We start from the raw sequence: 26,919 nt of genomic DNA, 5'->3' as shown, positions 1-26,919 counted from the left end.
TTCTAAACAACAGCCAGTGAGGGCATCGAGCCCCGAAAAAGGACATTAAGAAGCTGAGATAGTAGAAGCTTCTTTTAATATGACATGGTGCAAAAACTTAAATGTGAATACAAAAATTATCAATAGTGCTCTGATGGGCGGAAACGTTTCCTTAAATTTTTCTGTCTTTACTTTTCATATTTTGCACCATGTCAAATTAAAAGAATGTTTTATTTTACTACCTCAGCTTCTTAATTTTCTTCTTTTAGGCCTCCCTTTTGATGGTGTTTGTGAACTATTGCTTCTGAGCCAACACACCTAAAATAATCACTGGTGCCGTCAACACAGGCACAGAATCAAATGTTTTTATTAATCACTTGCATTTTGTCATGCATATGGAGAGCAAGACAAATGATCAGATTAGCTGCATGTTTATGTGAATTAACAATATCAAACCACAACCAAAATATGAATGAATGCATCCTGTAGGCAAAATTTCAATATATCGTCTATGAATAAGAATGTACTGTATGGGATTAGATAGCATGGTTGAGAATTGTGATAAATTGATTACTGTGAAAGATAATATCTCTGTAACATTTTCTACACTTGTCAAATCGTCTTTGACATCACTGTAACTTTTCAATTACTGATAAGTACAAGACTTATTCTGATGTCAGGGCACTGCTTCATGAACTGATGAAATATTTTGAATTTCATGAAAGTCAAGAGCAACTTGCATTAAATCTACAAAAGCTAGGCCCATACCTCTATTGTGTGTGACTGAAAAATGTGCAACTAAATCCCAAAGACACAGGGCAATATGTGAGATTGTTTTTTGGCCTGATCTGGTATCATCCCATAATGCGTTTCCCATCGTGACTGAAAGCCTTGACTAAAGCCCAGTCAGATGATGCAGGCTTGAGACAGACGGCTCCAATCAGCTGCTGTAGCTTGTCCAGACTTCAGTGAACTGGACTGATGACCATGAGGACAGTGGACTTACATTTTACAATTACATTTCAGGCATTTATGTGATGCTTTTATCCAGATTTACAATGAGCTCAGCAGCAGAATGAGCTTCACTTCATAGTTCACTAACATTAAAACAAAGTACTGTCATTCTCTATCCACTGCACTACACAAAACCACCAAGAAATACCTGCCTGTTGTCTGCAGATGGCACAAATCAACTTTAACACTCCCAACCCCTGCAAATCACGTCTACTTGCAAAGCAAATTACATAATTGAGACAGCATAACTCCCAGAATTAACGAGGTCTAATTATGAGTTCCTCACATGGAAAACACAGAATCATAGGAATCATAAACCAATTTTTTAGTCTAATTGCTTTATGGCTATTAAGTTTTGCGGATGTGGGAAAGCCACATATCCACTTATGTGGTTCCAAAGCAGCGTGCAGCCTCGTCATCCTGTGATCTGCACACATGACATATAGGCCAATTCATCTGAAACAAACACTGCAGTGGTGCTGTGTGAGTGTGAAGCCCCGGGGCTGCAGGGACGCAGGGCGGAGGGGGCGGGGGGTCTCACCACTGGGCTGGCGCGGGCCGAGCCGGCCCTGGAAGAGGCTCTGGAGCCCGAGCTGCGATAACTACTGTACTCTGAGGGCTGCGGAGAAAACACACCGTCATGTTTCTGTCTAGACATGCACATACTCACAGGAATATTCACACATGCACACACACACACACACACACACACAGAGGGAGGGGAGCGCTCAAAGAACAATCTGCATTTCAACAGTACTATAGCACACCCATGCTGGAGACGATCGACGCCACAATTAGATATTTAAACCAATATCAACTTGGTACTTAAAACACATTTCAGTAAGATTCCAACACCAATTCGTATGAGCAAAACTGACAAATTAGACACAAACAAAGACCTGAAAACAAGTCCCATGCAGCAGTTAGAAGAAAACAAACTTCCAAAAGCCTAGGGGAGAAACACCACTAAAATCTGGTTACTCTACTGCACACTATAGTCAAACAATTTCAAACTGGTCGCACACATCATTCCATTATTTCACGCCAGATCCATTTTCACACTGAATCTGTTATCCGTCATTCTTTTAGTTCACTGTTAGCATCATCAATCAGGACAGCTGACATTCACTTAAGTCTTAGATGGGAGAGTGTAAAACATCAAGGGGGAACAAACTACTTTTTCAGGAACATTTCACGCTGAAACCAAGTTACACTCAGGTGCGCCGAACCAAACAAAGCCACAATTCCAGGAAATCTTACACGAGAGCTGGCGCCAGTGACGCGCCGCGACCCGCCGCACAGGCCGTCTTCATATAAGGAGCTCTGCAGGTATGAGATGTCACACACAAATGCACACACACACATACACACACACATAGAGTAAGAGGAGTACGCTGAAGCATCGGCAGTGTGAATGTACGGCGCTATTTCTTTGACGCAGATTTGATTACATGCTTTCCAGTGCATGGTGAGAAAGCTGACACCCCGCCTGCAGTGCTTGACATGTGGTTCCCTTCCATTGAAGTCAATGCTGTGCGCTTGAATATCAAAGGGTTAGAGCTAATTTGTTCAGGTGACCAAACATCACTGGAAGCCCGTGTGAGACAATCATCAAATCCTTTGCTCTTCTTGACACAAACATGCTCAATTTTAGGTGCTCGTAAGAACACTGGTGGGAAAGTATGAGCATCGTACAAGTGACGTGGTCTGGGTGGAAGTTATGGTGGGTAAAAGTTCAGGTGAAAGGTGAAATGAATGGAACCGACCCTATGATGGCGCTGGTAGGTGATCTGACTGAGCGACCTGGAGAGCTGCAACGGATGAGGAAGTGGAAACTAAGTAAGAATCCAACAGGATGTTTAAAACACAGGAGCCAGCAGGTTGGAGCCATGAGAAAACTCTGTGTGTGTGTGTGTGTGTGCGTGTGTGTGGGTGAGAGAGAGAGAGAGAGAGAGAGATTTGGAGCTGAAGACGGTAATCACACAGCCATTAGATCCCAGAAATTTTCAATTGCGTTGTTTATGTACCCCTGTCATTCTGGTGTTAAATGAATGAATGACAGTGAAACTTTATTGATCCTCTTTTCACTTGCCCCCTCCACAGAGAGGTCAGAAGTCAGGGCCAGCTACAGGATAGCGCGTCTATTCATAAAACTCAATGGTAACAGTATTGTGGTGCATAATCTGCAGCTCAGTAATTTAAATGTATTCATAAATGTATCCGGGTTGTGATCACTAATGGAGCCACATATGGCTACATTATTCTTAGAGATAGCCCAGGTGGCAGCCAATGAAAATCGACAGGTTAATTTAGCGTTCCACATTTAACTCCGACTCTGAATATCCAGCCTGTGTGCCAGTTCAATGGACTGAATACTAAATCTGTCAGAACAGGAGAGAAAGACGTAATTCTCCCCTGCAGAACTCCTGCTGCTGCAACTGCAGTGTCTGTCAGGAGCCTGATCAAATTACATGGGAACTCGCCTTCAACACTGCAGTCACAACTTTAAATAATAACTGCAAATTCATGCAAATTAGTTTCCAATGAAAAAGATAAAGCCCTATGACACAATATAACATGTTTGTTTTTTTTTTTTTTAAATCAATTTATGTTTAAACTTGTTTTCAGATATAATACGTGACAATTATAATACATTCATTTAAAAAAAATATGGAGGTGGTATTTTTTGCACTGCGGTGTGCTTTTCTGAGTTTCTTAGACCTTATGCAAATTATAAAAAGCGGGTGGTGGTGACACAAAAAACTAAAATGCAGAATTCATCAGATTATTCACATTTATAAAAACACTCTACTGTGACGGTTTCAGCCTGTAATATCACGCTAACCATGTCAGTGAGTTTTATGAATAACCCCTTCAGTGTCTTGCTCTAGGTCACTTACACAGGGCGGATGGTTCTGACAGCCTGCTGCCCATAAAGCACCTAGTGGACATAATTGTTTGTATGTGTGTATATGTGTCTGTGTGCGTCTGTCCATCTGTGTGTCTGTGTACAGACCTGGTAGCCATTGTAAGTTGAACCCGCTTGTCTGGAGGACGACAGACCATTGAGGCCGTACAAGTCAGAAGAAGCATAAGATGTCTAGGAGGAGGAGAAGGGAGGGAAGGAGGGAGGGAATGAGAAAGCAGGCCGACAGAGGGAGGGAGATGGGAATGAAGAAACACGACAGGAAGCTAAGAAACAACGGCCTGCATTTTTAAAAAGTCACCAAACGTTTCACCAAACTTGTAATTCACTCACCTCATCACTGTATTCATTCTATGCAAGTGTAGAGCAAATCAGTGCAATGCAACTCACACTCAAGCTTCACATCTGATACGAATATGGAGCAAACCAGGGACATGCACATGAGCAAAACCACAAACCAGTTAAAGTAATAATGCATGACATTTTCATATAAATACATTTTCACTTTGCTACTTTCTATCGCCGACTGATATAACGCCACCTACAGAAAGTCAAAGTTCATCAACAGAAAATCCGAGGAAAAAGACGTCACAGTACCGCCCACACTGTTTGATTGACAGGTGATCTCTGGGAAGTGCAGTGCAAAAATGCAGTGACCACTTTTGTTGTCGCCAAAATAAAAAAAAAATCTAACTCCTGAGTACATCACACAATAGCAGAATTAATCAAAATGACAAGGGACACCTTGATTAGAAGATGCCGATTAAAACAGAACGAGGAGGGATGCTGGAGGTGAGAACCATAAACTACACGCCTCTTTCATTTTCATTCAAGTTGAGATTAAAACTCATTTTGTTAATGGACATGACATTAAACAGTGACAGAAAAACCATGCGCAAATAAAAAATGGAACACAATTTTCACAGCGCACCACACCAAGTGACAGAAATGGGCACCGCAGGCCGTTAGTAAGTGTTACGTGCCAGACTCGTATTTTCACAAAGCCAGTTTGCAGTGCAGAGACCCACCGGCTGCAGGTCCAGTCTGGAGGAGCGAGAAACCCGGCTGTCGTCACTCAGCCTGGAGCTCTGACAGTCAGGAGCACAGAGGAGACACATCAAACCTGAGCTGTGCTGCACTACAGCGCTACTGAAACCATATGTCATTTTCAACACATCCGTCTGACAGCACACACCGCTGCTTCAACACAACAACCTACTGACACGTCATATGCTGGTATTAACATGTATTGGTTTGAAAAGTAATGCTGATATTAACAAAAGTCGGGTTTAAAGGAAAACTGTTCCACATCCTTTTCGCAGGTTGAAAGTTTAGTTATACAGACATTTCAAAGGCAGGAATGATCTTATTGGCTGAGTTAAACCTAAATGGGCGGGGCCAAGGAGAAGGTTTTTCTGGCCAATAAGGTTAGTATCTATGTTAACAGCTGGCCTGAAATCATGAATGAAAGAATGATAAAAGAAGTCATTGCCATTTACATTTTCTATTTATATTTTAACCAGAATTCCTTCTTTGTCATTTGAAAGTTGCCAGTTAGCCAACTTACCTGCCGTTGGCTCCACCCACTGCAGTTTAACTCAACCAATCAGATTATTTCTGCCTCCAAGAAATATTTGAATAACTAAAACTCCAATCTGCATCTTTTTTGAAGAGTGTACACTCATACCACAGCATTACCGGAACAGTTTCCCCCCTAAAAACAAAGCAGGCATATCTGGCTCATCAAACCAAAAGCCAGATTATATTTTTATGTTGATTCAGCATACAGAGATTCAGTCATAAGGATCAGAGGCGGGCGGCCAACACCCACCGTCAGGTCTAGCCTGGAGGAGCGAGACAGTCTGCTCTCATCACTGAGTCTGGAGCTCTGAGAGCGAGACACAACAAAACATGAATATAACAGCATGCAGCCCATCTGCAACTCTCCTTCTCCAGGTGCGAACATGCACAAATCTGATTGATATTTCCATTTCCTTTCTCTATAACAAGCCAAATGCAAGTGACTGTATAACTGTTGGACTACACTATCCAGTTCAACAAACAACTACTAACCCGGCTGGATATTGCACTGTAACCATCATCATAGCCGTTGCTCTGTGAACAGAGAACAAGCGCATGAGTGAGAAACATCACTGTGATTTGTGTGCGGGCCGTTTGTACAGTCACGGTTTGTTTGAGCTTTTACATACGTCTCTGTCTTTGTGCTTATGTTTCTTCTTTTTCTTGGACTTCTTATGCGAGGTGAGGGAGGAGGAGCCCTTAGGATGAGAGGAAGAGGTGAAAGGAGAGGGAGAAGAGTAAAGATGGATGCCATGGTGTCTGGACAAGTCGGTTCATTGTGTAAGTCACCGCAAAACCAGCATGCATGGCATTTCTACTGCTTGCTTGAATTACTTTAATTATTGCTTTATTCTTCGTAAAGCACTTTGTAAAACTTCTTTGAAAAAAGCTATATAATTATATTATTATTATTATTGTTGTTATTAGTTGGTGGCTGGCCATGCTCCCTCATTCATCACTGATTGATCAAACGTTACACTACTAACACATGCAAAACACAGGCAACACACACACACACACATACACAATGGATTCTTGACACTGATCCACACAAAATGATCCAGACGGTAGCAAACACAGCATATTTCGCACACAAGGACAGACTGTATTAACCAGACAACACTACCTGATTCACCTATTTGGACTGACTAAGCCAGATATTCAGATCTGATACATTCATCTGAGGTTAAGTATTTTCCACAAGCACATACCATAGGAGAAATACTGCTTCATATTTGGAGACATAACAGAGCCTAAAATAGAGCCGACTGTGTGTTTGGGTTGGAGCGGATGACAAGCTCGCTCTATAATAGTACATCAGTTACATCAACAGGATTACATGGACAAACATAGCGTTCTTTTGAAGTAATCAAATGTAATCGCTCCCAAGGTAATCAATGTTCCTTGGCAATAGCAGATGTAACTGACCAAACTGGGGGAATTTCTTTCAACTGTAAAATGACGTATTGTTTTCTAAGTATTACTTCAACTCAATCAAAAATATGTATCATGCATCTCCCTCTGAGCCCAAGAACTGGAAAATACCAAACCATAAAAAGCCTTCACTGCCATATTGCATAGAATATAAAAGCTTCTCAGTGACAGAAAATAAAACCCAGTCCATTAAATGTCTAAATGTGAGTGTTATTGATTCTTCCTTACTGTATAAAGCCAGTCGCTGACTTGATCACACTGACAAGAAAAACTACAAACCAACTGTTAGTCAAACGACGACCCACTCACACAACAAACTTTCAAGCAGAGGGGATAAATACTGATCCCAGGTTCATCATCAGAGCAGAAACCCTTACCCCTCCACCATAGGCCCCGACTGCATCGAGATCCGACTGTGCAAAAGACACCAGAACATCGTCACCGAGGGGTGCCACCCGCACTGATAGCACCCTGTTAAGTTAACTGGGTGTAAACGCACTGCCTTGAACCTCCACATAACCAACCAGGCAGGAGGTCAAAGGGGAATCTCACAGTGAATGGTAATTGGATTATCGTTTATGTGCCAGCTTGGATTAATTGCGGTCTTCTTTTTCATAAGAAAAGCCTCAAAGGGAAGCGAGTGGAACTGAAAGGCGTGCGGCGTTTGAGTGATACTGACCCTGACGCTGCCCCGGCTCCCCACTGACATCCGCTCATCGTCGTCTGACAGCTGTGAGAGAGAGGGAGACATGGGAGTGGATGGTTAGGGCTTTGAGCATGGGAACAATGTATGATTGACGGTCAGTCATGACAAGTGAATAACAGGAGGTGACCTGCTGCAATGAAACATGGTTAGTGATCAGATATTGTTATTCAAAGATTTCACCTGATGCTTGTGTTCTGTATGAACTTCATGTTTATTGACATCATGTGCTTGAGCACAAGAACCACTTTGGGCCTTATTAATAAAAGGTTCTTTTCTTTCTTTTCTTTTATTTGCATATTCTATTTACTTTTACTTGATTTTATTCTTTTAATGCAATGCACTTTGCTTGTTCTTTTATATCCTTTTTTTTTTTTTTTGATTTTTTGATTTGTTTGCCTTCTATTAAAGCACTTTGAGCTGCATGTTGTGTATGAAAGGTGCTATACAAATAAAGATTATTATTATTCTTGTGCAGAAATGTCGTGCTTCCAACCAAATTCAAGTCGAAAGAAAAAAAAAAGAAAAAAAAATGTCATGACCAGACTATACTGATTTTTGCAAATGTTTTGCGATATATACTTTTTTTTTTTTAAATCATATTTCTTTTAAATGAGGAAGCATTTTTATACATGAGGCCCATCACACTGGAGCCAACATTAGACACTTGGTTGCACCTTGCAGTCTTTGAGTATTGATGTTTCTATAACTTAATATTTCCCCAAGTGGTGGAGCGCAGGATTATGGAGGAAAGGCAAGAGGAGATGGAGAGAGAGGGAGGGCTACAAACCGTGTTTATCCGTGAAGGGCGTGAGTATCTCTCACTGTCCTCCTGGAGGAAGGAAGAGGAGGGGGGGTGAAGATGGAAGAGCAGATGTGGGAAGTGAAGGAAGAGAGAGATGTCAAAGGTCAAGCAGACAGATGGAGGATGGAGGTAACCTTCTCTTGAGGTACAACATGAGGTTTGAGGTCAGTGTTCTCTCTAATCCAGTCGTGTCCGGTCCTGAGCCATGGAAGAGTCTTGCAGGTTTTCATTTCGGCCAAAAGCTACAGCAGCTGATTTCACTGATTAGTTTCTCTTCTCTGGCTGAAGTTTTGCCTGGTGTCCAGCCCTCATGAATCACAGTCTTTAGCACTTTTTGAATTTGCATGGTGATTCATAGGGGTCTGGACGCAAGCCTATCCACCGGCAGTTAATTTGGACAGATACTGTCCAACAAACCTGATTGGATGGTCGATGTAGGCGGGACAAACCTACTTATGACGCCTTTAAAGAGTGCAAGCAGGTACATCAAGCTCTTGCCAAAACCAGTGGGAAGAACCGCAAAGACAGCCTGATCTCTTAGGAAAGCTTTTAAACATGCTGATTGTTTCTGTTTTAATTCATCGATGCCGTTACGTTTTTTAAGGACTGACGAAAGCGCTAAATCTAGCTTGCCATCATCCATTCCAATCATTCCTTTGCCGGCGCTGCCATTTTGGTAGTTGTTGTCACGCTCTGTAACGCCCGTCTTAAACAGGTTTGTCCCACCTACATCGACCATCCAATCAAGTTTGTCAGATAGTATCTGTCCAAAATAACTGCCGATGGATAGGCTTGCAGCCAGACCCCTATGAATCACCATGCAAATTCAAAACGTGCTAAGGACTGCAATTCATTGTGTTAATCAAATCAGGGAATTGGATGTTGGAACAAAAACCTGCAGACTCTTCCATGGCGCAGAACTGAACACGACTGGCTTAGAGGGAACATTGAGGTGAATAGCTTGCCAGCATGCTCAGAAATATACCACCCACTTGTTGGTTACATTTCTACATAGTTTCACAATGCCCTTTTTAAATGAAATAAGACACTGTCAATTCTAGGTAACTTTTTCCAAAGCTTGCACGCTCACTTCACAGCATCGGTTCCCACGCACAGCCATGCATGCACTTAAAACCATCACAGTGACCCAGTAATCCAGTCAACAAGACACATGTTGCACAAACACAATCAGCTTCTGTCCTGACGCTGCAGCTTTGTCCACTCCATGCAAACGGTCTTACTGTTGTAGAGCTACTGTAACGTTAAATTTTAGCCTAAAACCTCTGCAATAATAGTACATTAAAAGTAGATTATTGTAGTCGAAAAAACAAATTGAGAGAATACAAGTCATGTACTAAGTATCCTCACTGGTGCATTTGAACTTTCCTGATTATGTGGGATAATTAGAATTAAAGTAGCTAAAGTAGTAAACACGACACAGTAAAACCCATGCAGTCTAACACCAAAGGGACAGATGGTCATGCAGATTCAAACCCAAACAGGCACACTGCTGCTTTGAATAAGTGGATTATCATTAATGGCCAAGCTTTGATACATTATAATCTGTTATTTTGTAAAAAGCCTTAACGGGAATTATGTGGAATTCAAAGGCAGACTTGGTACAATATAAAAGCTTCCCAAAAACACAAATCAAAACCCAAAACATCTGTAAAGAGGTAGAGAAATGCCTGAATTGGAGCTGAATGCACACACAGGACATGCATAGCATTTAGTATATGGGAGGTATATTTTTTAGTATCGTTTGTGATCAGAGCACGGAAACTGTACCATCCATTGTTCAATATCTCCCCATTTGCTGTCCGATCGGTCATCTAATTTGGTATCCAAGCCATAATATTTCTAAATTGGGCAAAAAGAGGAAGAGGAAAAATAGGAAATGAGGGCAAGGAAAAACAGTTCAGAAAACAAGGCACAGGTAGCAGATTTTCATTATCATTCACAATGTGTCATCATTTTATGTGTATACAAACCCGCTGTCATTTTTTTTTGGACACAATTATAAGCAAATGCCTATGATTATTACATAAGCATGCTTAAAATAAATGATAATGAAATCCAAAGAGGTGAAAATGAGGAAGAGGAGGCCTACCTTCTGGACCTGAAAGATCTACACACCAACACCGGAGGAGGGTAGAGGAGAGAGAGTGGGAGAAATCAAACATGAAAAACAGAAAAAAATAGAACAGGCTTAATGAAAATAGTGGAAAATGAGACGGAGATGTCATAAAGTCACAGAAATAAAAACAGGATGAAATGAATGCTTGTGCGGCGGTGATGGAAGACAGACGCAGGTTTCTGCTAACGAGAGGGACAGAGTTGAGGAATGTGAAATACCCAGGAACTTGAGGAGTTCACCGGAGATCTGCCCCAACACCTATGTGACTGGGTTGCCACGGTAACCAGGGTTTCCCCCACGTTTCCATAAGGTCGGTGCCGTCTAGGTCACCTGGAAGTGTGTGTCCGTTCCCATGACTACAGAGTCTGAGTCTTGTGACAAACAACTGGCCTCTGACATATCTTCACTTTTACTTTAATCTGGCACTACAGCATCGCATTTTGAATTTTGAATATGGCGGCGTGGCGTGGGGAAACCAGAAGTGAGACGGTTATCGTCATGGTGCGGTAAAACTCACTTTGTACAAATTAACTCTGGGCTTTAGAGATCAAAATAGAATTAATAAAATGAAGCACAAGTTGTATTATTGTGAAAATTTAACCAACTATAAATCTTCACCTTAGCTATGATTGTAATCTCTCACAAATCATTTTGATGACGTCAAATGATGGGAGCATTTACCAATACACAGGATTTGATGTTGCAGTCCTTTGTGACATAATCCAAGGTGAGCATTCATTCATACAGAAGCCAAATTCATATCAAAAGAATGATCCACTAAACCATAAATGAGGACTATAGTCTATGCCGTCATAAACCTACAGGACCGTCAGACAGGCAGCACCATTCACCAGCCACCTCATCTAAATGTTACAGGGTTGAGTGTGTGAGTGCAGGTCTGCCACTGTGGTTATCAAGTGGTCTCCTCCCATCACAGATGTTTGGTTGAATTCAGCCAGCGACTCCTCCAGAGGGCTTAACAGATTTCTAGCGTCAGTTCCCACGCACAGCCATGCCCTCTACCTACACTTAGGCTAATTCCCAACATTACTCACTAATTTCGAACCCGCTCGGTGAACTTACTTCTGGGCTCTTCATCTATTAGTCTGCATGAACTGCTGTGAGGTAGTGACGTATATAACTAAATCTATGATCGATGACATAAGCATTTCATACTGACTTTATACTAGCGTTGCTGTACCAGAAAGCGGAGGTCACATTCAAATAAACTGATAATAAATTAGGTCTATATTTCATCGCCATGTGACATGGGAATGTATAGAACCTGTACTTGTTTTCCTCAGAGAGTGGGAATAAACTCAGTGATATTGAAAGTTCCGGCAGTGATACTCAAACCAGCGCACCTGAACCTCACACTGCATGGATAAAGCTTGCCAGACTGCTTTTTATTCCCTCGTCATTTCCGTCGATCTCCCCACAGCAGCCAGTCTGAGGTCCTCGAGATCCAGGAACTGAACCCAGCAGCCCTGCACTCTGAGGAAACTAACTGGTCAAGCCTGCAGGCCCAAGCCAAAGCCTACTAGGTTTATTCAATAAATGCATCGCTTGTTAGCATCTAAATTCATGCCCTGCCAATTGAAGTAATTTTATATACCATTAGATGTCACAGTGTGCAACAAAGTGTCCTCAGATAACCTCAATATAGCAAAACCAGACGCTGAAAAAACATTTTGGCCACGACCTCTTCTTTGCTCGCACAGGTATCAGATTTTCAGTATAAAGGTCAATTACAGAATATATTCACACCAAGTCCAGGCTTGTTCATATGGCAGAATCAAGACAGCATCCAATGTGTGACACAATCAAGAAATACTACAAGTAAAAATAGAAATTTGTAACACTCACCAAGAGATGTCAGATTAAATCCATAGGACCTGCCTTTTAAGAGATAACACTTACTGTATTTTTTCTATAACTAAAGACTAAAGACTATCATACAATCTTTCCTTGATCAACCACCAACTTCTTCTGCAATATGTTTCACAGCCGTTCCCTTGCTGAACGCCTTGCTGTGAATTAAAGCAAATATCTTCCACCTCTTTGTGCTTTTCCCGATACCTGCACCAAGCAAATGCAGTCCAACCCACATTTAAAGTACACCCCATCCTTACAGTTGCACTGCCTATCCCATTGGTCCAGTCCTTTAATCCAGATTTACCACCACTGTCTGCCTCTTATGCTTGCCCAATATATGGATTGGCTGCTTTGTAATTCTGGCTTTCACAGATCTATTTTCAGCTGACCTCTCCGTCCACCGCATCACTTCATTGATTATCCAGGAGCGCTGTTTGTTCCTGGAGTGCGGCCTCTTGCCCTCACGAGTCCATTGCTCTTAATTTGACAGTCCCAGATGAGATGAAAGGTCAGGTCCCGACATTGAGAACCTCTTGTTGCTGCAGAATTGAAGGATTTTTGGCATTTGTCTTGTCTAGACCTGAGACATTTACTCTTCATTATAAATCTTATTATAAACCACTGTAGAGGTGCTGGCTTTAGAGTCAGCATTTTTTTTTAATGGAGTCATCCTCCTCACCTTCAAGCCTGTGACAAATGTGCATGACGGATGTGTTTATAAAATATCACACCATGAATCTAAGGGAGGGAATTGCCAGAAAGCTCCTGATACATTAATATTCTTTTTCTTTGTTTTGAAATACAGAGTTCTGTGATTTGAAGCCAATATGTTACAATTTACTATTCTGCTTTTCTTTTATTTGACAGCAGTAAAAACCTTTGACAGCAATTCAATCTGGCATACAATTCACACATAAATCAAGTATGAAAGAAATCGAACAAAATGTCCCAATCAAATATACTTAAGAGTAAATAGCCATAAATCAAAATTCAAGACCTTTTAGACTTTCAAGAAGTCTTAAAAAAAGGATGACTTCTTTATTTTCGAGAGCATCATTATGTGGCATTTCATAGCCTAAATAACATATTGATTATTGGCAATAGGTGCCATTTTCCCCTTTCTGTTCCCAATACATTACTTTGAGGAAAACACAGCAATATTATAATGTACCGATTCCATTATAAGAAATGTATTATTATAGATTAACGTATTATAAATCAATAGTGCAACTTTAATCTCTTCGTCTACCTGTGCTACATAGGCTTTGACATCTCAACTCTCTGTTTTAACTTCTGCCAACAAAAAACATCCATCAAAAACCAAACCATGTCCTTCCCTACTTCTGCTGTGTGACATGAATGAAGACTTGGCAGAGCACACTGTGCCACAAAAATTGTCCATGCATAGTGCAAAAGCTTGAGGATTTATAACTGACTTCAGAGATCCCAGCGACTTACTTATCTCCCATTACGTGTCTGGACACCCAATTAGGAACTGAGCTGGACGCGGTCATTAGGCCCATTCATCAAACCAGTTACACAATCAGCTTACACGTTTTGCACCCGCTCTGTCGGACTCACCGCGCTCCCCTTCTTCAGCGGAGGGGTTTGCGGGCGGCCGGTGAGGGTGGCCCTCAGCCCCCTCCCTGCCAGCCGACGCCCAGCCGTCCTGCTGCCCTCAGGGTGCCAGGAAGAGGTGCATCCTGTATCTGTCCTGTCCTGTCCTGTCCTGTCCTGTCCTGTCGGGATCACGGCGTGATGGAACACTGAGGTTTGAGCTCACGACTAGAGAGGCAACCGGACGGTTTGAGTTTGCGCCGCTATAAAGCCAATAATCCAGCCTTAAGTCCCGTCTTCAGAGTGTGAGAAAACATCCGAAAGTCAAGATCCTGAAGGTGGCTGTGAGCGCAGCAACCCATCGCTCATGTCAACAACACAGCAACAACAACAACCTCTCCACTACAGGCTGGACCAAGGAGCGCAGCCGGCTAAGCTACTTTGGAACTTGGCTAAAGGTTTTAAGGGACACACACACGCATGCGCGCACACACACACACACACACACTCCTGACATACATGCACACCTCCTGACCAGACTCAGCTTAACACTGACCCTTAATCCGGTAAGTATGACTGGTGTGTGTGGGTGTGTGTGTGTGTGTGCGTGTGTGTGTGTATATGTTTGTTTGGGCTCACCACCTGTGTTTTGATTGCTAAATAATTGTGCGCCACTGGGATGCCGATTATCCCAGTACACCTTAATGGGAAAACTGTTAGCCTTAATAGACACACCTGATTGAATGTTCTATGTTTTTCATTATCTTAAAGCCATTTTGATCTAAAGGCTTGTGCTTAAATGCTTGAAATGTGTTTCTTAGACAAATATAAATAGTGAAGTTGATCCTATGTATGAATTTCTTTCCAAAGCCTTTGCCTTTCCATCAAGACAAAGGGCGGCTGCTTTAAAGAATCTAAAATATAAGATAGTTTTGATTTGTTTAACACTTTTTTGGTCACTGCATGATTCCATTTGTGTTATTTCATAGTTTTGATGTCTTTACTATTATTCTAAAATTTGAAAAATAGTAAAAATAAAGAAAAATGCGTGTGTCCAAACTTTTGACTGGTAGTGTATATTTTCTTTTGCGACAGTAGGAAAGATCATCGGGTTACAGAGAAGGGCAGACACAGGAGAGAAAGTTGTGTCAGGATTCAACTGAAGGCCAGCTGGGCTACATGTGGTTACAGAGTCGGGGGTCTTAACCACCAAACCGGCTCTGGGCACAGAGAGCAGGCAACCTTTGTGAGTTTGGTTTGCACAGGTGAGAGGCAGAAGTCTGTTTGTCTGTATGGGATTACTGCAAGCTAAGAATAGCGATCCAGGAATGGAGGGACTCCCCACTGTAGAGATCAGAGGTGCTAAACCCACAGCGAGGAAAAGCACAAGCAGCACACCGCTGACCAGCAGTCCCAACACAAACTTTCATCTCTCCACCTGTTTCAACATGATCAGAATGCAGTGCTGCTGCCAACACTGGCTGAGGGGCTGCAGACTGGGGAGCAATCCAGGGCCAGAAATTAACTTCGTTTCAGAGAGCAATTTTTGCCCCCTTGACCTGATTTTTAGGGTCACTTTGGTCCTTTTGTGGGCAAATATATTGAACTATGAAAAAATACATTTGCATTGCGTATTGATAAATAAACACTCATTTTGTATCAGTAAGATGTGTTTTATTTTGAATCATAATATACCACACGTCCCACACTTCTTTCCTACCGCTAGAAGCTGGCAGCAGGCCTTACAGAAGAGGAAGGTACTGTTTTCCCTTTTCTGTTCCCAAACAGTCCACCTCCCCCCTCCACTGTTATTTTTTACAATATTGTTTTTTTATTTTTGGTTGACGGAATGGTTTGTGGGAGGTTGACATTTTCTTCTATTGCTGGCTGCATGATGCAAACACTTTCTACTGCTTCAGGCTATATATTTGATTGTTTTCTGATCAAAAACTTTTTTCCTGCATTTCCCCCCCCCCCCCCCATTTTTCCCACACAGGAAGCACTAGAAAGAATCCCCCAGTCACAGACTCAAACGAATCAACGACGGTGGCCCATAGGGGACAGTAGGTCAGCGAATAAAATGTGAACAGGGTCAAATACAAAAAAGGCTATTCCTAATTATTGGGGGCATTTTTGCCAAACGTTTTTTAAATTCATGGGCATTTTATGAACTTTGAAGGACATTTGTAAAAATAAGGTAAAAGGATACAGCAGGCATCAAAACAGTATGCCTTGGTCTTGAACTCTTAATTTCATTAAGAGTTCAAATTAAATGCATGACCTGAAAATTTTCCCATAAACCTCTTGGAGGAATTTTCCAATTTGGCCTGAGATTAAAAGGCCCAAACCCTTCTCGAGTAATTAGTGAGCCTCTTTGAGGACTTACTACTCCACTTACTACTTGCCAGACTGTGAACTAAACCTCAGAGCAAAGCCACACTGCAAAAAATGTCCATCTTTCCCGATTAATGGGGAAGAACATTTCACTTGCTTCTACTGAAGGGTCACTTACTTTCTTGAATCAATTGGGATTATTGTTTTAGCATACAGCCACTTTATTCAAGAGAGTTTGTGTAGAGCGGCATCAGTGACATTTTATCACCAAATTGCCAGATTTTAAGATGTTTTTTTAAGAAAAATTTGATTTTAAGATGCAATCTTAGATGATGTATAAAGATATTGTTCTTGGTATTTTTTGCACTGTAACCTTCTGCCCAGCCTTGTTTCATTGCCGATGTCAGAGAAAACAAAATTGCCAAATGAACCCAAATGGCAGTGACAAAGTAAAAAACGATATAAATGATCTTCCAAAGGCAACAAGCTTTTGGGGTTTCTGTTCATATCTGGTTTTGTAAATTATTTTAATCCTCTATGAGCAGTGATGCCATTTTTCCAGAGAGCTGATTGGTGAGGAGGCAGGCTTTTTATCAGACTGTAATGTGAGGTGTTATTTTACTGTTGTTTTAATCTGCGCATAAGGTGTTTTATTTCAGGTCGTAAACTTTATTCACACTTTATATGGAGTACGATTTGACCGCTAGAAAATCCCCAGCAGTGCTCCTCAGTGCCTTGGTCATTACAGCGCTCTGTTTACGCCTCTGACTCATGACCTAGCACAGGATGAAAGAGCCGCAGCTTAACAACGTAAAGCAATGTTGACAGGAAATGCCTTTGTTCCCAACTGCCAGCAGAGAATCCAAGTGACTGCTGAAATTCGATGCGTTTTTAAGTTATGTGACATCTGATTAAGGAGAATGTAATAGTGTTGAAGTTCAAATACGATATCAATATGTACACTGTATAAAATATGTTAACTTTTTTTGGTTTGGATGGAACATAAGGGGCGATGTAGATGGGAGACACTTCCAGAAACAAAGTGAGACAGGGTCATAACTCTTCAAAATGTTTTCTGCCAACTCCTTGGGCTGTTGCCCTTTAGCCTGGTAAGACCATCCTGATCACGTGACCTCACATTCAGTTTCGTTCCATGGATCAGTCTGGACTTCTAGCCGCCCACATCGATTTCCTGAAATTACAATGTAACCGGGCCAATCAGGGACTGCGTCGTAGTTGATGATGTAACCGGGCCAATCAGGGACTGCGTCGTAGTTGATGACGTAACCGGGCCAATCAGGGACTGCGTCGTAGTTGATGACGTAACCGGGTTATCCCAGTTATTGCAGAAATAGACTCAATAACAACAATTAAACAAGAACAAGAGTATGCACTAGCGGAGTTTCTCGGCGGAAAAGACGTTTTCGCCGTTCTTCCGACTGGATTTGAATTTGGATTCGCTGATTGGCTGAAGGAGTTTGTCTGTCAAGGCAAGTACTCCCGCCCACTCCCGAAGTCCAGACTGATTCGTGGAGCGAAACAGAATGTGAGGTCACGTGATCAGGATGGTCTTACCAGGCTAGTTGCCCTTTACAGTTACCCATAACGTGTTTTTTTTTTGCATCACTGCTTTAGATGTGAGAGTGTGTCTGATGCCGTACGACACGGAAGCGTTGGGTTCTACCTCTTTCTGTTGCCTCTCCAGCTCCTTCATGCGGATCTCTCTGGCCTCTGCCCTCGCTGCCCTCTTCGCTGCCAGCCGGGCCTCGGCCTGAGGGGCAGACAGGGGGAGAAATAGAAAGAGAGAGAGAGAGAGAGAGAGAGAAAATAGCAGTTGATTTAGTCGAGCTCGCACTGGCACACGACTACACATCTATAAAGGGTGAACATGCATGTGACCAGAAATCCTAGACAGAGTTCTAACAAAACTTTTTGCAAGTCATGGTTGGGAATTAAATACTTTGTCAGCTGTCAAAACAACAGGGATGAATGGTTCTATAGTTTTACCAGTGTATGCTCCTAAAAACTGAGAAAGGAGCACAAATGTAACTTCATATCACAGATGGCAGGTTTTTTTTTTTTTGCAGATCATGCTCCCAAATTTGGTATAATGTGTTCCTTATGTGGCTTAATCAATCAAAGTAACAACTGAAACATAAACAGAAAAGGTAATCCACTATGCCACACTATGGATATTGCTACAAATGCTGGTAGATGGATCAATAATGTTGTAGCAGTGTCTATAAGCACAGAATACCAAGTGTGCTTCAGACTCAGAACAGATATAGCTCAGTGTATTTATGTGTATGCAATCTTGTGAGAATGTGGAGACCCAGTCATGCATGCAGTCAAAACGGTGTGGAAATGTGTGTATGTATTTATATTTCTGTATTTGAAGGTATTGCCTTCGCTCCACTCAGCACTCGGGGCAAGAGCAGGGCCTTTTCCTTAAAAGGATCTCTCTCAGAGTGTGTGTGTGTGTGTGTGTGTGTGTGTGTGTGTGTATGTGTGTGTGTGTGTGTGTGTGTGTGTGTGTGTGTAAGCACTTCCTTCCTCTGACTCTGTGGCAGACAGAATGTGGCTGCTCGCCTCTAGGCGGGGTCACTGTAGTAATCCCTCCTACCGTCACACTAATGCATTTCCCCAATGTCAGACACTATGACCCAGTAACAGGAAAACACAGACTACGAAATCATCCAACACAAGCGCCTGCACCAAGGGCATGCATGCACACACACACCTTGAGCTTTGACTTTTTTTTTTAAACCCTGCTCACATGGTTTTAAAGGGAGCCTTATCTCTAAATAGTTGCATCTGCCTCTAGACTTTAAAAAATGTAAAAGTAAAACATGTCTGGTCTCGGTAACCAAAAGAATTCTGTCTGTCTCCAGAACACAAACCAGACACTTTTTAAAAGGTTCAGCAGCTTGACCTCTGCATTCAACACACTCTGGTCTCTCTGCACTTCTTCAATCTTGAAAAATGTACTATTGTGGAAAGCTGAAACTGTTTTCAACTTCATTTAGAATCAGTTCTTACCAAAGAACCCTCAAATATAACTTTTGTAAGGAATAGAAGATCAAAGTCAAAGTGTTTTATTTATCAAATGCACAGTATAACACAAGGTCATTATGAACAATGAAATTCTTAGGGGAAGCAACAACTACGTAATAGGCATAAGAAAAAGAAAAAAAAAGAAAAATATCAAATATTAAATGTTAAAAAGAGTCACAAATAAGGGCAAAAATAGCAAAAGTACAGCAGTTCCAGAGCCAGTAAAGATGGGCAATACGGAGAGTAAGAATAAGAGTATTAAATATTATAAAGGAGTATTAAATATTATAAATATAAAGTGTAGGAGTGCTATTCTGAAGATGGCTGGATGTTTAATTGTTTCACTTTTCCGTTGCAGAAGCACATTCTCTGACTTCACTCCTCTTCATAAATCTGGGTCAAATGTCAATTTGTCCCAGTTTTCACCTTTTCTTTTACGCTCAGAAGACTCATTGAGTTCTGTGATGAGAATCTCAACAGGGACTCATGAAAGGCAGCTCAGCCCGGGTCTCATGTAGGCTACTTCCCATTGAGATTAAGGTGAATGGCGCGGAAGTAATAGTTGCAGGAGAGTAAATACCAGCTAAGAGGTCTTCAATATGATTTCAGCAAGGCCTGAAAAGATCTGCTTGAGTCAGCACTTCTGCCTCAGAGGTGGAGAAAAGTTTCATGGTGGCCTAAAGGTTACAGCAGCGGGCTTTTGTGACTGGAGAGTCGTCAGCACAAATCCCCCGACCTACAAACATCTGGAAAGGGAAAGCGAATGCACGATGCTTTCCACTCCCTCAACAAATGCCATTTAGCCAACGCCAAAATATCGCAAAGCAAAAAAGTGACAATATGTATCGTGAAGCAGAAAAATGAATCGCGATATTAGCTAGATTTTATTCTGCTGTTTTATTCTGCTGTAGTAATCACAAATGAGACAGTTTGCCCATCACAATTTCACAAGCTCTCCATTGAAATTATATTATTTGCACTTTGTAATGACATTTTTAAATTGTTGTTTACATTCTAGCAAGCCAATGCTATTGCTAGAAAGATTTGCGTCTCAGACATAAACTTAATTCTGCACAGTGATACTTTGTTGTCATTGAACTTTTATTTATTACATCATATCATGGTTGTATCGTGTGAACCCCATATCACATATCGAATCGTATCGGGAGATAAGCATGTCATCTCATCCCTACCAAACAGTCGTCTTAGTCTTAGTGGCGAGGGAGATGTTCCAGGAAAAGCCCTCACTGCTTGCTGTTCATGTCCTTGCTTTGGCTCGTGCCCTGATTGCCTAAATGGCATTTCCTCTAAGTCAATGATTGCTCATTGTCCTTGGGACAAATTCTTAATGTGTTTGTGCCCATGTGCTTTAAGGACACACAGTTCCCTATTCAAACACAATTCTGTGCCTGTGCCACACACACACACACACACACACATTGAACTGCATGGGAACGGTATCTTCCTTTTTTTTGTACACTTCTTTTTCCGTTACCCATGGGCTGAGGAAGTTGCAGAGTAACATGACATCACTCTTTTAGCCTCCAGCAACAAATACACAGCGCTTGAAAACCTCCATTAACATGCATGGGTTCAACAAGCTCAGAGGTTAAGGGCTGCGAGTCAGACGGCTTATCATCTGTCACTGCTGTGCATCAAGAAACAAACACCAGTTATTGACTGGATTAAGAGCAGAGGCAGGCGCAAACACACAAATTCCACAGACAACTGAACGGATGTCAATCAGACTGGGGTGAAAAAAGTTTTGCAAATACTATTTATGGCTTGCTTTGGCCTACTTGGGTGTCAGATGGGTGGGGTTTTACCACATGCAGTACAACACAATAAGTGCCAGGACATGCAGACAATCACAGGAAAAGTATTTGAATACCATTAGTATACTTTCCTGTGAATGACAACTTACTTGACACTCTCTGAACTGTCCTGATGCAGTAAACCCCGCCCATCTGGCACTGCATGCAGGTTAAAACAAACGCTAAGAATTATTTCCAAGCACCAGGTGTCGGATTCATCTATTACTAGTCCGCCACGCTCTCTGCTAGTCATGCTATGCCAGCATCTATTCTTTGTCACAAGCCAACATTAAAATGACTTACAGTATAGCTGAAAACAGATTAAGACACACAGCTGTAGCAGTAATAAAAAGATAGGAACAGCAGCGTCAAAAAGGTTCATTTGAGCTACTGTTTAAGTAACAGCTGAGGTCTGTATCTTTGTAAGAACCACATCCACTGAATAGAGACATTTATACAAACTAGTGCTGAAATGATTAGTCCAATAATCAATTAGTCAATCGACAAAAAATTCAGCGATTATCATTTTGATAATTGCTTAATAGTTTTAGTCATTTGTCAAGTAAAAGTACCAAACATTTTCTGGCTACAGCTTCACAAATGTTAATATTTGCTGCATTTCTCCGTTTCATCTCATAAAATTAAGACTTTTTTGGCTGCTGGTCAGACTAACTAAGCAATTTGAAGAAACACTGTGGGCTCTGGTACCTTGTGATGGGCATTTGTCAATCAATAGATTAATCGATCATGAAAATAATCATTAGTTGCAGCCCTAAAACAAACAAACAAATGCAATTGCTAATAATAGCCACCTCACCCTCAGGACACTAAATTAATCCCAGGTAAACTGAGTAGCTGCACGCACATCCCAGTCCGCACACTGCAAGGTTCCCTTCCCATTGCATTCGATTTATCTGGACCAAGTAAAGTGACTTTATCTTTAATCTGACCGAGCATTTATTCTTGACTAGGCTAATGCCACCCAAGCCCAGACACACCCTGGCACAGAATATGCAACTGGGTCAAACCTCGCCTGGTGGACAGTCACTCACTGTGGAGAGGAATAATATCTAATGAAGATAAAGTCTCACTCTAACAGGTTCCTTGATTCGTCCCAGGGTGTCAAACACAGCATGTTAGAATCAACATGCTTTGTCAAACACATGTAACAAAAATCATACATGGTATTCGATGCAGACTATAGAAGAAGTCCAGTATGATGAGTGAAAAATGAGATGTAAAGCCAGCAAAGTGTGAAAAGTGAACATTCAGTGACAGTAGATTTACTGTAAATTGAAAAGGCTTTCCTGTCTAATCTGCATCACACACACACACATAGGGTTTTTGTTGCTGCCACCTCTTTTCTGAAGTGAGAGCAGGATCTCATCAGTATTAGTAATTTCAGTACCAACCGTTTTAGTTTAGCAGCCCCTAAAAAACCCTCTAGCAACTGAGAGGTGTGAATGATTTCATCGTTTACATATTACTGCTTCCCTTTTCTGTTGGGCTGGGCTGTGTCACCACATCCTCAAGCTCACTCAGTCAACTTGTGACACCAGAATGCACTGTTCTGTAATGAGAAATAGGACGACTGGATGCCGCCTATAACGCTAGTCTGAATACAAGGATCAATGTCGACGTACTGAAGAGGAAGTCAGAGAGCTGACTCACACACAAGAGGTCACAAAACTCCAGCCTCACTTGTACACACCCACTACTTTTCCAAGAAAATGTTATATTGAAAGTCGACTCCCACCAATCAATTGGGGAATTTCTACACCGATCCAACACAAACACAAATCTATAAACCTGAAGACCAATGCCTTTATTCAAGCATCAACAAGATGAAGTTCAAATATTTGTAAATATTTACAAGTTTATAGCATGTGCTTTAAACTTTTGGTAGTATAAGATGGGTGGGGTTTTCCACATAGGAGTCATTCAGCAAACAATAAGTGTCAGAAAGCTTAGACAATCACAGGAAAAGTGTTTGAAAGTGAATTTATTGACTTACCTGACACCACCTGAGTTTCCCTGATGCAGGAAACTCCACCCACCTGGTATACCAAATGCCTTAAAACAAACACTATGATTTCTGTTCAATACTATTTGACGCAGGTTTTCCCTAAACAGATCATACCTACAGTATGTAACATCACAAACCATTAGTCTAGCATACATAAATTCCTCTTTACCTTTTTGCAGTGATCAAAATACACCATGATGTCGGTCACTGTAAGCATGTGGAATCCCGGATCATCTGCGTTCCCACACATCTTGGACCTGAGAGGTTGTACTTGCCTCTAGTCAGGAAAATGCTCCGTCTAACTAGGCCAAAAGACAGAATCGCACATCTTTCTTCCTCCTCCTGTATGGCTATTTATACTGACCTACATGGACTCGGGTTCCATCAAAACTGTTCTAATTCAGCACAATTTCAATGGTGTGACTGTCCTCCTGAGAGCAAATGAGCTAGTTCATTGCAAAAATGGATGCTGAAACAAAATTTATTACCTTGAAATACCCTTTCAAATGGCTTAAGTGCTGTCAAAAGTAGGATTGAGTTACAGCGGAGGGTTTAGGCTGTGTTGTTCAAGCATTCTGGGTCAAGGTGAGGGACCGTAACATACAGTATGTCCAGTGGGAGAAATCTGCTTCCCTTAACTGGCAACCCAAATCTTAGTAAGACTGGATAAACTTAAGGTTTGCAATTCACCAAATCAATACTTGCACTCACTATGAAAAAACCCAACAACAACCGGACAACAGAGACAATAGAGGAAGTTTGTGAGTAAGCAATGCTCCACCCAGCTGGAGCTGGGAAATAAGGCCAAAATAGTACATCACAATATTTCTGATGTCTTTTTAATGTGTTTTTAATGTGTTTTTTTTCTGTCATGGTAGTCCTTTCATTCAAGATGGCTCATTCTCATCCCCATTCCCATGAGAAACAAATGCAACTACAATCCATTTTCTATCGGATTTTAAGAAATTTGACATGAAAACAAAGTGCAGTTCTACTCTTTCCCTCATGTCCTTCACTGTGTGTGCTACATACTGTATGTCACAGCAACTCCCCAGTGACAGCAGAGGACAGAAGTATTGTCCTGGCTCCTATCAACCTGATCCCTTGTCTCTGCTGACAAGTCTCTGAGGGCACCGAGTCTTTATCGAGGTTTCCAGTGCCACCAGAACTAAATGCCAGTGCGGTCCGACTCTGCCTCTAGAGAGCTGAATTCCCACGCCCTGAATGCCAGTCTTCAGCAACCAAAATGGCCGGGTATTTTAATGGCCGTGAGTGCTGACAGGCTGGACAAAGAGAGGATACAGAAATAACTCTGATTTCTGACCAAGTGGAGGTTAGGCCGCTGTTGAAATGACGTGAAACCATAAAGTGGATTCACACACTGATAAAAAACTGCAAACACTTTGATTATTATCCAATCGAGGTCAATGATGGTGATAATGAATAACTCAGCCACAAGAAAAAATGACATGTTTCCCCGTTGCAAAACCTAATAAACCTCCCAGATGTTGGCCAACAGGGAGTGGCTGCTAAAAAGTTATATAGCCAGCAAAGGCCAAGTCTCAGCTCCTTCTATCCCACAGACATGAGTCAAGCGAACGGACAGCGTCATTTCCAGAGAAGGAGCAGAACTGGATAAATAAAGTCCTTGTTTTCACACTCATAAAAAATTCTCACAAAAATGACTCAAAATGTGATGCATAAAGGCATGGCCAGATAAGATAACCACACTGTAAAAAAACTTACTCAGACTCAAACTAGACAAAATAAACTAAACTGAAACAAGCCATTGGTCACTGATTAAACATACTGTATAATCCACCTTTACAATACAACCATTGTGGATATCTGTCTATCTTGTGTAGAGCTACAGTGCAGTACAGTAGCGCTATATAAATGCTTTACTTGGTTTTAAAGCTGCACTAGACAAGATTTATATGTAAAAACACACCCATCTTATCAATCTAAATCACAAAGTGGACCTGCAACAGAGAAAAGTGTCCCATCCCCACTAACTGAGACCCTGCAGATTTGCCCTATTTGCCCAAATGAATTTCAAGTGGTGAGTATGGTCACTAGCGGAAATGACGAATCGAAACTTAAGCGCTCTGTCCACAGAAAGATGGAACCACCAAAAATGGCTGAAGCTGCTGAGAAAAGATTTTTTTTTCCACCATCTCTCGACTCCTACCAGCCACAAAGAAGAGGAAGTTTAGGTCAGAGGAGCGTGAGTTTTACTGAGGTCACATTACATGATTTCTGGGTAATAAAGTCCTTTCAAAACTTTCAAAAATTCGAACTGTTATCTCCCGCTGCCACTTGGGGCCGCCAAAGTGCGAAGTGCAGCTTTAAACCTCCAAATAAGTTATGTGGTTAAGGTGGAAAATAGTCTGTAAATAAGTTATAATGACATTAACTGTTGGTCAAGGCTATGTTGATCGAAAGCACAGGGAGGTTAGACCTTAAAGGAGCACACTTCTTTTAAGCAAATTTGTGCAATACAGTCCACGAAACATACAGTGTGCAATGACCTTGGCATGAACTGTAGCAAACAAATACTGGACACACACACACACACACACACACACACACACAGGTGAAAAAGCAGCGTATTTTCATCATACAAGTTGCTTTAGGAGCTTGTTAAAAATTTGGAGTATAACTTCACTGATATGTGCACACGACACACAAACCACAGCGAAAATGGGAAGGAAAACATTTAACTGACAGCTGTCCTCCCTGCCTCCACTGACAGAGCGATGCAAGTCAACCTCAAACTGCACCACAAACACAGGAACAGCTGTAGAGTTCTCAGCACCTCAGACAAACCGGTTAGCAACTGTGCAGGCCACTTCAGGCCAGCAGCAAAATAAATAGTATGATTCAGACATTTCTAAAAATAACAAGGAAGGCAGCTGGGTTTTAACAGTGAAGCAAAGCTACAAAACAAGCAAAACTACATGACAATGGTGGGGAAAAAAGTTATGTCCTCAGTGCCTACAATGTGCTTCATCTGCTGTTCTGCAGCAGATAAAGTACATTCATTAATTCATTCATTAAAGGCAGCTAATTATGGAAACTATGAAATACCATTCAACTAACAAACATGAGCCTGGCATGTTAATATTTTGTCAGAGAGCTGCGGTGGTAACTATAGCAAGACCGTGACGTACATGAGCGTCACTTGAGATGAAAATATTTCTGTTGAGGTTACCCAGATGTTTCCAACTGGTTATGTACTGTAAGGCCCTCCTTGTTTTTCCCTCATGGAAGTAATATTGAGTTGCTTGTAGCCTTGTGCATAGTGCTTCAGGCGTCAACAGTTTATGTCGCAGCTCTCACTACTACTACTGCATGATGGGAGTGAGCAATACCTCACAGGAAGTTACACAATGTGGTTCTGTGAGCGCGGTGAATAACAGGAGATTCGTTGCAAGAAGGAATTTCTACGAGTTTTTTTAAACACCCTTACAATATCCATGCAAGGGTGTTTGCTGAACATACATGCTCTTTCTCTGCGTCTCATTCATACAGTCACACACACATTCACACCAGTACAACCTCTGTTTTCTACTGTTGGCCATTGCGCAGCTCCACCGAAGCAGTTGAGGGTTAAATGCATTGCACATGGGCACATCAACAGCGGTTTCTGAGGTAGAAGTGTGACAGGCAGTGCACTG

The 26,919-nt window shown here is 41.6% G+C and overlaps 1 protein-coding gene across 3 annotated transcripts in view; it reads right to left on the bottom strand.

Annotated features, from left to right (window-relative positions):
• Positions 1-26,919, bottom strand: part of lrrfip1a (leucine rich repeat (in FLII) interacting protein 1a) — a 50,988-nt gene that overhangs the window by 13,783 nt on the left and 10,286 nt on the right. For all 3 annotated transcript variants that reach the window (XR_013505133.1, XR_013505134.1, XM_078286072.1), the window contains exons 2-3: positions 18,030-18,116; positions 7,614-7,664 (exon numbers count right to left, since the gene is read on the bottom strand). Coding sequence is in view for 1 of the 3 variants with exons in the window: in XM_078286072.1 (XP_078142198.1) it covers positions 7,614-7,664; positions 18,030-18,116 (138 nt within the window). In the remaining 2 variants the exon portion in view is untranslated. The remainder of the gene's footprint in view (positions 1-7,613; positions 7,665-18,029; positions 18,117-26,919) is intronic.

The sequence above is a fragment of the Centroberyx gerrardi genome, chromosome 10 (assembly GCF_048128805.1).
Source record: "Centroberyx gerrardi isolate f3 chromosome 10, fCenGer3.hap1.cur.20231027, whole genome shotgun sequence".
Classification (NCBI taxonomy): Eukaryota; Metazoa; Chordata; class Actinopteri; order Beryciformes; family Berycidae; genus Centroberyx; species Centroberyx gerrardi.
This window is presented reverse-complemented; position numbering and strand designations above follow the sequence as displayed.